The following is a 16,146-nucleotide window of genomic DNA, read 5'->3' as shown; positions in this document are numbered from 1 at the left end:
CAAGATCTTAATTTAAAATTGTCAAAACTTAACAACGGGTGTATAAAGCAACCATCATGAGTCATGTAGGTGTTCTCAAAGAAGTGGAAGACTTTCTGAGAAAAGATCTTGCAAGAGAAGTGCTCAGTACTCGGACTAAGGATAAAAGAACGGCACTAATAAATAAAGTATCGTCATGTATTACTGAAGCAAACGAAAGAAATACCAAGGGTGTGTTATTCATAATTTTCTTGTTGAATTTTTTAACCTCTTTGTAGTTACATGACCGAACAAATCGGCCAGTAGCGTGAAAACACGGTATAATATAGTCAATCTTTTCCTATATTTCCGTTGTTATCTTAGAAAACTAATTTCTGTTACCAACACACAAGATACGAAGAAAATTTCCTGTAACCTGAAATTCTTTTTCATGAAATATTGCAAGTCACTGAAACTAATCAGCAAATTTCATTGCTTTTCGTACGTTCCGTAAAGACATTTGGTTTCTGCAACCTTATCTAAATTTTATTAGTTTGGTTATTAGTGTGATCTGGGTATAAAAAAGTACAGAAAATTAACTAAATATCAAATCTCATTCAGTTATGCAAAACCACGAGATGTTAAAAACGTGCTCATTTGCATATTATTTTAAAATTTGCGTATTTTTTCAAACTACTGTCTTTTTTCTGGTTCATTCAAATGAACTAGAAATGTCATTAGATTCAACATATTTATTTGTAGAACTATTAATCAGACCGAGAACATAAACTTCAAGAAGTGACAATGGAGGTCAACCCAATAACCTGTCACCTAAGTTCAATCAATAGGTCCTGTTGTTATGCACGAATTAATGTATGCTGGACAGTTTTATATCATGTTGAATAAAATAATTTTGAAAATAATCGACACAGCAGTACAAAAAAAACTAGCTTGAACTGATATTTGGGAAATATATTTCCATGATCTATATTTTATTTTGAGTTCGATACATACAATTCTAATATTCTATGAAATCACAATCGGCGCTAACTGGATCAAGTATTCTATGCCGGTGATGGATATGTACATGTACAATCAAAAGCTCGAAGTAGGGATCTAATATGGCTGTGAACAACTCAAATGTGGTATGAGGGAGATGATGTTCATCGTCTATCCTGGTCGGAATAAGGATCAAACAAACGACAATATCGCCCACATAAATGCGATTTTATCGTTATCGTACAGTTTGGTCATTGTTATAGCAATGTTCGCCCTCCGTGGTGTCTTGATAAGAATGTTACGATCCCTACAGTAACCTTTAGTGTAAATGTTAGCTTGAGTTTACGACTGACCTATGTCCACTCAAATTGCAAACAAAGAGAACAAAATAAACTTATAAACTCAGCCGAATGGAACAATTGCCTGACGAAATATGCGGTTTATCGTAATACAACTTCGACATCCATTAAAATTTGATTCTATGCAATCATTGATTGATTAAAATAATTATTGAAAATTTGCTTAACCTTAATTTGAATAAAAGTAAACCCATCATATTATTCTGTTATTGAAAGTCTTTCTACGCTCTATATCAGTTATTAAAAATCAAGTAAAGCACAAATCAAATTGAAATGCATTGTATGTAGAACCCCAAAATTATTGCGCAGTTCTGAATAAATTTATTTCAAAACCCCCGTTATATTTCAGACGAATTTGCCTCTAAACAAAGAGAAACATCACGGATGCAGGCTACGAATACGAAAATACCGAAAACACCTGGAAAGGTACATTGTTACTATGGCAGTGCAATCATAGAAATTGTTAAAATATTCGTTTGTAGAGTTATTACTTTCTTCGAATTAGCTGTAATAGAACCAGTTACAGTTATTTTAGGTATTAGTTTACATTGTTTATTTATGTTACTAGTAGAGCGAAGCATCTTCCCGACGTTAAAATGCGAGCATTTGACACAAATATTATTGGATCAGTGGATTCGTATCCATTGAAGCATACATCTGTCAACAAGATTCATTTTGCTTCTAACAATATGTATAAGACTATGCTCAACTTCCATGCCCGTTTTTTTTTCACAGCTGACTCTTGTGAAGTTCAGGGTTAATCAACCTACTTTTAATCTATTGGGCAGTTAGGGTAGCTTGCATGCCGGTTTTGTGTTTTCAATTATTGTGGGAGACTATCGGCGTCGTTTCAACTCAATCTAAAATAATCAATATTCTCACCCAAGTTTGAATATATAATATTTACCTATTAACAGGTTCAAAGTGACGAAGATTCGGATGATGGCGATGTACGAGTTGGTCTTGATCTGTTAACATATTGTTATTAATGAATGAATTATCTGTTGTGATTGTTCCGTACGTTTAAGGACAGCGTATCGTGGGTACCTCTAATACTATACCTGTGGCGATCGTTGTTCATAACAAGTCGTGGCATTTTCTTTTATCAAAATTTTCATTACTGTCACAGTTATGTCGCCCAAAGTATATATTAGTTACATCACAATTTCATTGTCCCGGTCAGAAAAGTTAGGAAATTTTTTATATATATGTAGGCTAATCACAGATTTTATTTTATTTCAGTATTACATGGATCTCACTGATATAAACGGAGGTCCTGCCATGAACAGTAGTCTCAGTCCTCCGAGTGAGTCTTTACTTACTTCCTAACGTGTTTTAAGCAAGAATATGTTTATTTTTGTTATTTGTTACCCAAATTTTTGGCCTGATTTTGTGGGGGTCGTGTTATTAGGCGAGTATGATAATTTTCATATTTTTGTTGTGCCTTATTATGTATTAGGTAATGTTTTTTATGGTGGACGCAATCGCGAGTTGAACACAATTAGATAAAAATTTAAAGACACTTTGAATTCCGTAGTTATTATGGATTGAATATTACGCTACAAGAGAACGTCATTATAGGCTATTTTAACCAATGCGCAAACGTGGCGACCGCTCAAAAGGCATTGCATGGTAATTTTAGATTCGGATGTTGATGCGATTTTGCTACCCCCACTTATTGGCAGGGTATATGCAAAAACTCATTTTTTCAGTCTTAAAAACGGGCCTCGTCTTTTTTACCGGATAGACCTATTCGCTGGGAAATACGGTATATAGCCCAATACGGAAGCGATCAGTTTATTTCACTTTAGTTTGGTGGATCAAAATACATTCTCTAATTCAGTTTTAAGTCTATTTATGCAGCCCTGCGATACCATTCGATTACCTGTATTTTTTAAATGTTGATAAATAGGTCCCGATAGTTTGCCCGAGCAGTTAATCCCAAGTACGGCTATTTTTGTGTATTAAATACCGAAAATACGATTTTACGTACTGTTCTGATGTAGTTCGGTGAATTAGAACTGATTTAAATTATGACTTATATATTTTGCTATTACTTGTCTTTTAGTCACAGAAAGTTATGGAAGTGGATCTGGATATGAATCTTATGCATCGGATGAAGATAGTTCAACGAGGTACATAAAATAATATATCGTCACGCTAATAACCGAATTGCGTAAGTCATTTTTAGCTGTTTTGAGAAAAACGTAAAAAACTTCCTAATGATATTGTTGTGCCATTGAGAGTCAATAATTTGCCATGGTTCAATTTTTTGATCGTAGCCGGATTTAAGTTAATTTGTATGACGCAGTTAAGTGACGTCATAATGGCGCATTGTGACTTGGGCAGAAATGTGTCTATGACTTGGGGACATACGCAATTTTGCAACTTTACTATATGCACCAGTCCTGAAAACTGAACATTCCAAGAACGAATGTAATTCTCAGTATCTACAATGTCCAATCCCCAAAATAGCTAATCAGTTTCAATTACATTATTTTTTATGTTTAAAAATATATGTTTCATCAATATAACACGTTCTGCACACCCACCGAAATAAGATTAAGATTAAATATAAGGAATAAAACAGCAATGCATCCAATATAAAAGTCAACCAAAGTGAATTGGACTCGGACAGTGAATATCACAAGTGCATGCCTTCCTATACTGTAGTATAAATTCAAATTAATACGCGCTAAGCTAGAATCCGAGATGCAAAAACTCGAAAATACTTCGCTGAGATTATTTTGCCTTTGTGACGTCACAATAGTCCAACTGTAATAATGATAATTGATTATGACGAAACAATTGCACAAATGTGCATGTCATACTGAATCTTCATTTTTATGGGTTTCGGGATTCCTAAAATAAAATCTGAGTTAACAGACAGGTGCGCAGCATTACATAAATACCTATTTTATGAAAAAAAAACTCAAAATCGCCAAAAATGACTTACGCGATTCGGTTATTAGCGTGACGATATTCTATTGAATGGTATTAGAAACTATGATTCATTTATAAATATCAACGCAATATCTTAACTCTTTCGTTTCTAATTTTAAACTATTTGTGTTTCAGACAGAAGTCTAACGAAGAAGAAGATTTGAATTCTTATTTTTCCCATTCTTATTGCGATATTTTCAGTTATATTTATCTCGAAAACAAGACGAAATTTTTAAAAGGCAAAAAATGGGCAAAGAGAATCGGAATTGTCAAAGAAAAACATTTGAAGGTAGGATTTATAAATACAATTATATTTTCATGAGGAAATGATACCGATTCAAATATGCGTAAGTTTAAATGTTTCATGGCACACACAAAATACTGGTATCATAGATTTGGGGAAATTTGTATGGCTCACTTTAATCGGTGCTGGTATATCGCTTTTATTTATTTTGGTGAATCACGAGAATTAAAATTGCTAGCTTGGTCGTGGTTTATAGCAAATTGGTTGGGGAAAATTACTTTGAACAAAGTTTTTATTTACACATTTTTATTATATACTACATAAATCATCGATATATCATCTAGGAACTTATGATCGGTTTATTAGAATGGATTAATGAGTAACTAGTTCACAAAGTATTTTTTATCAAATAATGAGAAATTAGTTTCACGGGGTTTATAACTGATTTTCCCACATAGATATATATATTGATTTCTGAAATCATTCGTTCGGCCATTTTTTTTCGTAAAAGAGATAAATCATTGTTTATTTTGTAACATTTCAAAGTTAACATACATCAATGTATAAATAGATTCTCTTAAAGTTAATTGGAGCAAAGAACAAACAAACAAATGAATATTGTTCAAGTGTACTTTGAATGCGCAGTGTTTGTACTTTTTGAGTTTTGACAAAGCTTAGGTAGCTGCTTACCATAACCACTATAATCTGACGAAGCCAGAGAGTACACGTAGAAATTGGAACATAAACAAGTTGCAATAATGTGCATGCTCCGTGGAAATAAAAAAAATATCAAAAATTTTCGTCCAAACATCAACTTAGCACTCTGTATCCTTCGTACGCTGTTGATATATATCACGGCAGTATTTTTTTTATAATGTGTCCGTGTTTAATAAACTCAAACGTGAGAGCGCGTATAGTGTAAAGTTCCACCTAAAATCTGTGTTGCAATCCAGTAGTTAGTCAGCCGATTAAATTCTCAAGAAATCCAGGTGACATGAACAAACAATTGTGTTCAAATTGTGCCCACATTACGATTCGCCCGCTTGTTGCAAACAAAGAAACTTCATGCCGAGAATACAGGTGGTAAGCATTTGTAAACGCGACCTGTGGTTACTTTATATCTCAAACGTGAGCTTTTCAAACATAAATCAAATATTGATTCACACTCAACTCGATCAAACAAATGAGAAAGAAACTGTAATAAAATCAGAACACAATAACTTACTTTTTAAAGAAATTCCATTAAGTACAAATTCTGTTTCACGTGCCGAAGAAATTTTCACTTTTGTGTACGTACAGAATGCTTTTGAACAATCAAGAAAACTCAGATCGCGCTTTCCGGTATGTGCAAAAAAAATTTGAAAGGTTGTTTCATTGACCAGCTTACTCTGATTTTCATCTTTTGATACGTATTTGCTAATAGATTTTTTCTTAGTCTTTTTCCATACGACAGCTTTATATCTGGAATATAAAAGTTTAATGTTTTTGATGAAATATATTTGAAAGATAGCTTTTACGAAACTAAGCGTTAAATATACAGTATACGTTTTGACCGATTTGAGCCTTCTGCTGGCAAATAGGTTATTCTATGATTTGCAGCGAAATCTTTCAGATAGAAAAATCCAGTTAATGGACAATGGCAAATTCGAATGAAGCTCCAACGTTACGATTTAGAACACCCTCGGTAAACATTTGAATGTTTGCTATGACTGGACATATTTTTAATAATAAAACTTATTGTCAAATTCTCGCAATGTAATATTATTCACGGAGGCACAGTGCACACTGAACAACAAAATTTAACAATTTTAAACGATTATCTATCAACTCGTATCACAGTAGTAATTCCTTTAACCAGCTAAAATATTTTTTGAGTAAAATATATCGCCATCATCTATCTACTGTTGGCTTCAGATTTTTATCATTTAAAGCACAAACGATTTTAAAACTGATGATTTTCAAGAATACATGTTGTGTAACGTTAAGGACGTCACGATTTCTCCGTCCCAGTAATCATTTCCTTCAACCTTCACAAAGCCTGCAAACATTTTCCGTCCCTCATTGATTCGCTGTATTTGTGACTACTTATCTGTAGTCCTATTGATAGTATTAAGAGGTTTTCAAATTGCCAGTCACTATAAAAAAAAACAAAAAAACAATACTAATCTTCTTGCATATAACTCGAACTTTCCATGGGCAGAAAATGCTGATAAATCATGATCATGATGCATTTGTGAGTTTGATTTTTTAAACCAAAGCCTGACATACTGTATATTTTTTGTTGTAACAGTGTTACAAGAAACCAGGTGACTCAACTGCAGTATTGGACATACCATTGCGAGGATACAGCACTACGTTGAAAAATAAAGAAGGAACTTCCGATGTCATATTTATTCTTGCTGCTGGTCCCAACGACGGTGATGCTCACAAGTGATTGAATTTTTAACATACTTTTCCCCATCAAATGTAATTGTATGTATCGTGTTTCCCCGAAAATAAGACAGTAATTAAATTTTCTTCCGAAAAATAACACAAGGGCTCATTTTCAGGGGATGTCTTTTATTTCCATTTATCGAAAACAAAATTACAAAGTAGAAAATTACGTGATTTTCAAATATACAAAATAAGAAAATCGATATCCATTTACTTATAAATAACACGTTTTTAAATCAGTTGCCTATACACGTAAAAAAACGAGTGTAATCCAGCTACATCGTGGTTCTATATTGTAATATTTCGTTTTGTATGTTGATCTAAGATTCTAAGATACCATTTAAAAATAAAATTCGGAAATTCTGGTCAAATTTGTTTATGAGTGTTTGTTTCATCTGGTGACCGTACATTTGAACCCACGTACATTTGAACCCATGTGTATATCCACGGGTTCAATCTATATGCGGGTGCTAAAACCCATGGGTTAGGGTTAGTATGGGTTCAACTATCCGAAAAACAAAAAAAATTCCATAGGTGCAATAGCATACAGGTGTAATTGTCATGGGTTCAAATGTACGTGGGTTCAAATGTAATGGAACCGTTTCATCTACCCTATGCTTGCACCCTTGGCGTATTGTATTATTTCGTAAAGAACAGGAAGGATAAACGCACTTTCACATCGGCGTTCAATGATTAGCATCAATGCCACAAATTCAAGACCCAAATTAAATACTCGTCCATGAACTGATGGATTAGATGGATTTATTATTTCAATTACTCCACTCTTGCAATGACATTACCGGGCATTCTATTCGACAGGTTTTATGTGATGCGTGATAAAGTGGAAGATTGGTCTAGAGTTTTGAAAGAAATAACGCATTCGGTATCTGACACAACAAATCTTCCTCCTCCCGTTGCTGTCAGGCCTACTAGTACTCTACCTCCACTGCCAGCTCAAAATGCTTCGAGTAGTGCTACGCAACAACGGGTGCAAAACGCTTCAATACAAAGAACACCTTCAGTTGGAGTAGCTGGTGATTAGATGTTAATAATTTTGCACCACATATGCTATGGCCTAAAATATTTTATTTTTTTCCCTAGAAATAGATAAGTGTAATTCGTCTCTCTCAAAGTCCGAGAGTAACATATCTTAATTTATCTATTCCAATGCATGATGGATGAATAGAATAATTTTTCTTTACCGCAGCAATAAATAAAGAGCTGATTTGCAAACGAATTGAATTGATTCAAATTGTTTATAGCAAGGAGGTTGATTTTAACTGCTTGATGTGCGCATCAACTCTACTGCACGTACATATATATACTCGTCTTTAATATACATTTTTGTACGAAAATATCACATTACAATTTTTCAACTATACAGAAAGAGCAAAAAGTATGGGAGATATATCTGTAGTTATGACAGATTTAAGTCCACCACCTGTACCTCCTGGACATCCAACTATGAACTCAACACCAACACAATTTAATTGTAAATTATATTTAATTTTGAATGCATGCAAATAATTTTTCATTAGCTTCACGCAATTTGTTTGATATTTTTAGAGTAGTCACCCGCCACCTTGTTATTCTAACGTATCCGTTCAAAATCCTGTATGATCATATATACAAAATAGGAATTTTCATTTTCGACGTAGATATTTTCATTTTTGGCATACTCATTAATTTTAAACAATAACATTTGGCCGATAAATTGGAGTAATGAAAACATGATACAGACTGAATTGCAATATCATGTATTGTTAAATAAAGTATAGACTATCCCAAGGATAATTCGAGTACTACTAAACTAAAATCACATAATCTTCCGAGGTCACTACATACTAGGGAATTAGTCCTCCAATATAAGATTTGCATTTCATATATATGTGAATGTGCATTATCAGTAATTAGCTGAGATATTTTTCAATAATGAGTTGCTAGTCGCTCACATCGTTACAATATATTTTGACCGTCCGTCATATTGTTATACTGAAAATATTTAAATGATTTACTGTTGTGCGATAATAATGTGAATTTTTTCTGCAGATATTGGCAAAGGGCTCAAAAGTGCCATGACAGATATGTTCAAAAAAGACAAAACAAAGAAAAGAATTTCCGTTGCGGAGAATCTGGGTGCCTCAGTTTGCGGTAATTTTGCATCATTTTTCTATTTATCAAATTTATATTAGATATGATAGTACAGAATTTTCATACTATTCGTAGCTAACTGATCTGGTCCAGCGTGTACAAACCATGCATCCGACAGATTTTTAGCAACGGTTTTGCACGTATTTCCTATCCCTCAGACACCAAATTTTCCGCGTGGCGACTAGCAGTGGCACGACCAGCGTGTTCTGAACAACTTTTCCCCGTTATTGAAATATAGTCAGTCTAATAATGTGTATGATCTTTAACCAAGTGTACTTTATTAGCTTTAAAAAACGATTTTTAACTTCATCATAAATTAATTTTGAAGGATATCTTCTCGTGTATGATACCAAATGGTCGAAGAAATGGTGCCTGGTTAAAGCAAATAAATTATTAATATACGGAAAAGAAGAAACCCCCGAAGTTCAAGTAGAACTGACAGGATGTGATTTGCTCCCGTATTCGGACGACCAGGAACGACAATTCGGCTTTAAACTTTTGAAAGACGGACAAGAAATAGTGTATATGGAGGTCATTGAATTTTTGTTATAATTTTTTCTTGCATCAGATGTATGTTTAACTTTTACTAGGTTTTTTTTGATATTTTTTTCGTTGAATTTCAATGCGGGTTTTATTAGATCAATATGAGACAGACGAACCTTTGGTCAAAGTTTTAATCATAAAATTTCAATTTGGATTTTCAGGCAAATTCTTCAACAGAGATGGGAAAATGGGTCGGTGTGTTGATTGCAGAGACAGGGTGTGCAGAGATGCCAGAATCAGAACCACAATACATGTCAATAGAAGTTCGAACAAGTGTGATGTCGTCAGCAAAACAGGCATTTCATAATCAGAGAGAAACAATGACTGAAAAAAAAGCTGGCAAGGTTAGTAACATTTATTTAAAACAATAAGTTGTTGAAAAAAAACTCATCTTTGATATATCATACGTGCCATTAAGTTCGTTTTTCGAATAGAAATAATTTTTCAAGGATTTTAGCATGCTATTGAAACTCAAATTAAATCTTATGTATTGTATCCTTTCTAATTCTACAGAAAAGCTTTTAATTAATATTAAATTATTCACGTTTTCAGTCAAAGTTCTACAGTGAGGAAGTCGAGGAGGAAGATGAGTTATATATGGACCTTGCAGACTCCCAAATAACGCCTCAAAATATCTCACCTCAAAAAATATTTCCTCCTCCTCTTCCTGCGAACAACCTCGGTTCCAGCAAAAATCAGGAATCGGAAAATTCAACTGAAAGCGCTAAAGATAAAGACAAAAAGAATAAAAAGACAAAAAAGGCTGTTAAAAAAACTAACTCGGATAAGAAAAGTGATAAAACTGCGGATATTAAAAAAGAAAAACAAAAGCAAAGGAGAAAGGAGGAAAAGCCACAGCCAAGTTCACCAATAATAAACTCTCCGCCAGTATCCATGCAAACAAGAGAAATCAAAATAGTCGACAATAAAAATACAACAAGCAAGCAATCAAATGATACAGTAAAAGGTGCTACAACAAGTAATAAAGAAACAACTCAATCTCGTAATATGATGGATGGTAGGCGAAAGGAAATGTCAGAAAAAAAAGCGGACATAAAAACGAAACTTATTACTCTGAAGTATGCATTAGTTTTTCTAGCCTAAATTTTTACATAACATAACAGTTATATTAAAACATATTAGACAGTTGAATATGCAGACCATTTCAAATTACACAAAGAGCGAGCTCTTCTACCAAATCTTTTATTCACTCTTTGATGGCGGTAGCATATGAGTCAAATGTGCTTTCTCATTCATAATATTTGGACTCTAATTATTTTATGTTGAACATTGGGTACCAATTGAATAAAGTGACCAAATGACCCAATCTGATGACCTTTTAGTATGCTATCATGGGGAGCAGGAAATATTTCTAAATAAATGCTGATCTATGCCTTGTTTGTCTAAAACGAGTCAACTATTTTTGTTAGTTTTCAGTGTTGTGAATTACAATTACCTAACCAATGCCATAATTTAACACACTCACGACTAAAAGTGACGAGTTTTTCAAAATAGTTTCGAATTTGGCAACATAAAATATAACTCCATACTTTTCGATCTACACAGTGTCAAAAAGGACGAGCTAAATAAATATATTCAAGCCGCATCTACCGAAAAAGAACGAGGTAGATTAAGAATCATGTTGCAGAAAGTCAATGAAGAGCATAGTAAACTGGAACGGGAAGACGTGGCACTGGAATTAGAGATGAGGAAGATGAAAGATGAATCGTATGACATCGATTCTCCGGCAAATAAGGTGAAACATTTAAAAAATTATTTTCTGAAATCCATCGAATTTGTTTTATTGTACTGTTAAATTCTTCAACTATTATAAACAACAGCATATTTTCGAAAATGAAAGATATGGTCATTATATACACAAAACTTGATGTTGTTCGATCAATTTGCAGTATCGCAAATTTATTTTATTCTTTATTCAGTGAGATCCTAGCTGCTACACATAAACAATGAATCCCTGCTTGGCCATTGACCTGTATATCACATAATTACGAACGGTGAATCCCATGGTGCACTATGATAGTAAAACGCATAAACAAATTTATTTTTTGTAGCTATGCATTAATTAATTGTCTGTTTACTTTATCAGTGTTTCAAATGCACACTGGATAAAAGTAATTTCATATGCTAATACCACTGCTTAGTTAATCATTCACATTGCTATATTACATCAGCGGCCACCATCACGACGAGAACGCAAACCAATTAACACTGGAGCGACAGGAAATGTTTTATCTAAAGCTCAGGTAAATTAATCGAAGCTATTCATTCTGCTTTTAGTGCGTTGCACATAGGCAAGCATTTTGTGATTCGCTCATTTAGTTTGAAATCTGTGAAGTAATCAATTTCTGGTCGACCTTTCTCAATCTGCGGAGTGGCCGGTTGCTTATGCAGTTGTCGCTCATTGGTACTACGTTTTTTTTCGTGCTCTTGCATTACTAGACACTGGTATAACTTTTGTACAACTTTTCTGTTGCGGTTTAAATTGACCTATATCGACAAGGTTTGAAGTGCATCGCGTATTAGTGGCCAGTATTTCTTAGAAAAGTTATTATGAGATACTTGTTTTATCTTATAAATATAAATAGTATATATTGTACATTTTTTGGGCATCTATTTTGAATTCTGTTGTTTGCTGGAAATTTTTTTCTTAGGTTTTATGCTAAATTTAGAATGTTTCTCAATATCCCGTCCAGATGTAAAGGTTAGCAGGACGGACATTGTGGCCTCTGGACCGAATTCATTACGAGATACTTGCCTTCTTCGACCATATAAAACTAACGTTATCCAGTGTTATTCCAGTATTGATTGATCTCTAATGAATGAAAACGAAAATGTTACATATATATCTAACATTCTTAAAGTTTTTTTGACGTATTGTAACGTTTATCTCATTTTTGTATATCGCGTGAAAAACGTGGTGAAACCAACCTAGATAGTAGAACTATTCAAGTCAAATTGAACATCCGTTATGAAAATTTTGGGCATCTATTTTGAATTCTGTTGTTTGCTGGAAATTTTTTTTCTTAGGTTTCATGCTAAATTTAGAATGTTTCTCAATATCCCGTCCAGATGTAGAGATTAGCAGGGCGAACGGTGCGGCCTCTGTACCGAATTCATTACGAGATACTTTCCTTCTTCGACCATATAAAACGTATTGGAACGTTTTTCTCATTTTTGTATATTATCGTGATGACAATAGAAAATGAAAGTAAACAATAACTACTTTGCAGATGATTTTACTGAACTCAGATGCTCGGTACCAGTCAACGATTCAAAAATGTAACTGATAACTTGTAGGCAGCATGTCTTAAACAATCATACTCTTTTCAATTTGGTCACACCAACCTGATCCAAGTCAGCGCCAGTAGAATAAATTTTAAATAATTCCAGCTTCGGGCACAAAATCCATATTCTTCTTTTTATTGTAGTTGCATACAAATAATCAATATATTGGCTACATCACCATAGTATACACGCAATGAATTATGATGTCATCTCAAACCTTTTTAATTTCAAATGACCTAAACAGTTGAACCTAGTTGACGTAGCGTAGAATGACTGATTCGAAAATAAAGTGTAAATGTAGTTGAAGTAGACGATGCAATTTTGCCAGTGTGACATTATGATATATAGAATTTATTATTTTGTTGCTTTTTAGATAAACATATTATATTGTGGAATTACCGTACACGTGGTAGCGTTCAATATCACTGCGTGTAGAGTTATCTCCCGCCCCGATACATATATATATGTAATGCATATAGAATGTTTGTGTTGCATTTCCGTAGTTTTTTTGATATCAAGAGACATACACCTACTTTTGTCAATATAGGTGATATTTGAGATAGTAAATTTCTTCAAACGAATTCTGAGTTCAATTTCTCAAAATGTAAAAAATTGGCAAATTATCATTTTTTACAGACTGAACTTTTAATATCTGAATAACTGTTTGGCTGAATGAATGAACTTGTTAGAATAATTTTTTTAATATTTTTAGATGTGGGAGTCGGGGAACTTGAAGTGAACAATTGAAGTCGTTTCACTTAAAATGAAACATCTTATTGTCAACACGGTATGCAGACAAGTTGCGACAACAAGAAATACTGTTTACTTTAATTTTTATTTCAAAGCTTTCCTTATGGTACAATTCTAACTATATAACGATCTCGTACACTATCATAAAAATGGTGAAAATTGTTGCCAGACTTACAACATATAATTGAAATACTTATGTTACAAGATGATGACCAATGATGTAGTTGAACAAATCCGCTGGTTGTATACAATCAAATTCTTTTTCAAAGTTCCCTTTATTTTCCAATCCCGAAAGGTTGCAAAATCTTTATTTTGTAATCCCTATTAAAATGATTTGTTAATATATATTTTTTGAATTATAATAATATAGTGTGTCAAATTTGAGTATTGATTTATGACGTTCAAAGTCATTATAAAGACTATGGTAAGACTTCATAATCGACGTCTTACTGATACAGAACTAGCGGAAGTGCAATTTGTTGAAACCAGCAAGTCAGACAAGGCTGCTTTATATAGATCAGTACAATTAAATGGAGTTTTATTCGGGTGCCATATAAGATTTTAGACAGTTATATAACTTGTATGCGAAAAAATAAAGTGCAAACTATGTTTTAGGCATGTTCTGATAATGTTAAAGTCTGTGTTGTAAAAGACAGAATGAGAATGAACCGTAAAATAAGTGAATTTTCCTCTGAAAATCGATCGAAACAAAAAAGTGAATCATGATGCTTTATCTGTTTTATTCGCAATATAATTTACCTCCGATGTGTGAACACGGAGCCTGATTTATGTATGGCTTGGAACCTAATTTCATTAAACATAACTTTAAATTGCAACACAATTTGACTAAAAGTGATATTATACATATTACCTTCTAAACATAGTATTTTAATTAACCAATCGTTTTTTCGACCACTATTAAATTCTCGAAAATTCATTTACCACGTAAAGCCATACATAAAAAATGCGTACTTGCGACTAATAATTATACGGTAGCATGGTTTTGACATTGAGTCATACAATGAACCTACAAGCTATTCTTTGTGAAGCATTGAAGATGTGGTATAGCTTTGTACACATTTTAGACAGACGTATACAATAAATACGCTACAACGCTTGTATTTGAAGGAAATACTAAACCATAGCCAACTCACGATCAATATCAGGATGTTACGAATTTGAGTTTCTATTACGTCATTCTTGTTTCAAAGTCTCTGTATCTGAAACGTGTCACGCGTAACTTTTTACAGTACTTTGATACAGCATTGTTGTAGTCGCAAGACCTTTATCTAACTACAGAAGCCTTGCTACAATGTCGTCTTTTACCATCAGGCAAAGGATATTTGAGTCGGTTTTAATATGAGGAAATAGCATGGAGCAAATTTTAGAGTGTAAAAATTAGATAATATATATGATACATTATCTTGCGGTAGGATAAATAATCAAACATTCAGACAGTTATTTACATTTTAGACAGTTATATAACTTGAATGCGAAAATAAAGTGCAAATTATGTTTTAGGCATGTTCTGATAATGTTTAAGTCTGTGATGTAAATGAAAGAATGATAATGAACCGTAAAATAAGTGAATTTTCCTCTGAAAATCGATCGAAACAAAAAAGTGAATCATGATAATATATATGATACATTATCTTGCGGTAGGATAAATAATCAAACATTCAGTATTAATATTTTCAAAAATTGAAAAAAGTGAGGAATAAGTAATAACCCGTTTCCTCCAAGAATTGAAATATGCAAAAACGAGTTTTAAATGGGATCAAGATTGTGAAATCCTATCTACAGTTATTTTGAGTGATGAAGATTATTCGGTACTCCCGTAGTGTGTATACCAGGTTAAGGTTAGGCCATAATTGTATTCCGATTTTCCCTATTTTAATTCTATTACGAGTTCGGTTTTAATTTGAGGAAATAGCATGGAGCAAATTTCAGAGTGTAAAAATTAGATAATATATATTATATATGATACATTATCTTGCGGTAGGATAAATAATTAAACATTCAGTATTAATATTTTTAAAAATTGAAAAAAGTGAGGAATAAGTAATAACCCGTTTCCTCCAAGAATTGAAATATGCAAAAACGAGTTTTAAACGGGATCAAAATTGTGAAATCCTATCTACAGTTATATTGAGTGATGAAGATTATTCGGTACTCCCGTAGTGTGTATACCAGGTTAAGGTTAGGCCATAATTGTATTCCGATTTTCCTTATTTTAATTATATTACGAGTTCGGGAACTATCTGTGTTAGCCAAGTGAATATATTCCCTGTCTATAGATTTCAGTTTCTTTACACAACTTGAGGTAAAGTAGCCGAACAAAATTAGTTATATTCATTTTGGTACGCACACTTCTGAAGCGCCGATTATTCGCATATTCACCTCGGGGTTACATATACAGACAATCCTGGGTAGCGAACGTGATGACTCTGTTTCATTACT

The 16,146-nt window shown here is 33.1% G+C and overlaps 1 protein-coding gene across 4 annotated transcripts; it reads left to right on the top strand.

The window, feature by feature from the left end:
• Positions 1-14,056, top strand: LOC120336892 (actin filament-associated protein 1-like). 4 transcript variants are annotated; one of them, XM_039404668.2, is made up of 16 exons: positions 1-210; positions 1,666-1,742; positions 2,234-2,266; positions 2,559-2,622; positions 3,385-3,451; positions 4,395-4,548; positions 6,794-6,933; positions 7,756-7,970; positions 8,321-8,428; positions 8,986-9,087; positions 9,416-9,618; positions 9,792-9,974; positions 10,183-10,709; positions 11,197-11,386; positions 11,823-11,894; positions 13,649-14,056. In XM_039404668.2, the coding sequence occupies exons 1-16, from the start codon at positions 57-59 to the stop codon at positions 13,673-13,675; spliced, it is 2,316 nt and encodes a 771-aa protein (XP_039260602.2). In that variant the 5' UTR covers positions 1-56; the 3' UTR covers positions 13,676-14,056. The 4 variants fall into 4 exon arrangements, with proteins under 4 accessions (XP_039260602.2, XP_077965778.1, XP_039260605.2 ...); XM_078109652.1 differs by lacking the exon at positions 8,321-8,428; XM_039404671.2 differs by lacking the exon at positions 11,823-11,894.
• The last annotated feature ends 2,090 nt before the right edge of the window (positions 14,057-16,146 follow it).

The sequence above is a fragment of the Styela clava genome, chromosome 2 (genome assembly GCF_964204865.1).
Source record: "Styela clava chromosome 2, kaStyClav1.hap1.2, whole genome shotgun sequence".
Taxonomy (NCBI): Eukaryota; Metazoa; Chordata; class Ascidiacea; order Stolidobranchia; family Styelidae; genus Styela; species Styela clava.
Note: the sequence above shows the minus strand (reverse complement) of the source record. Positions and strands in the feature narration are given on the sequence as shown.

Excerpts from the sequence above, each read along its gene's own strand:
- LOC120336892 (XM_039404668.2), top strand. The coding sequence starts at position 57 with ATGAGTCATGTAGGTGTTCTCAAAGAAGTGGAAGACTTTCTGAGAAAA. Across the intron at positions 211-1,665 it reads AAACGAAAGAAATACCAAGG|ACGAATTTGCCTCTAAACAA; the intron begins GTGTGTTATTCA and ends GTTATATTTCAG. Across the intron at positions 9,088-9,415 it reads TCTGGGTGCCTCAGTTTGCG|GATATCTTCTCGTGTATGAT; the intron begins GTAATTTTGCAT and ends TTAATTTTGAAG.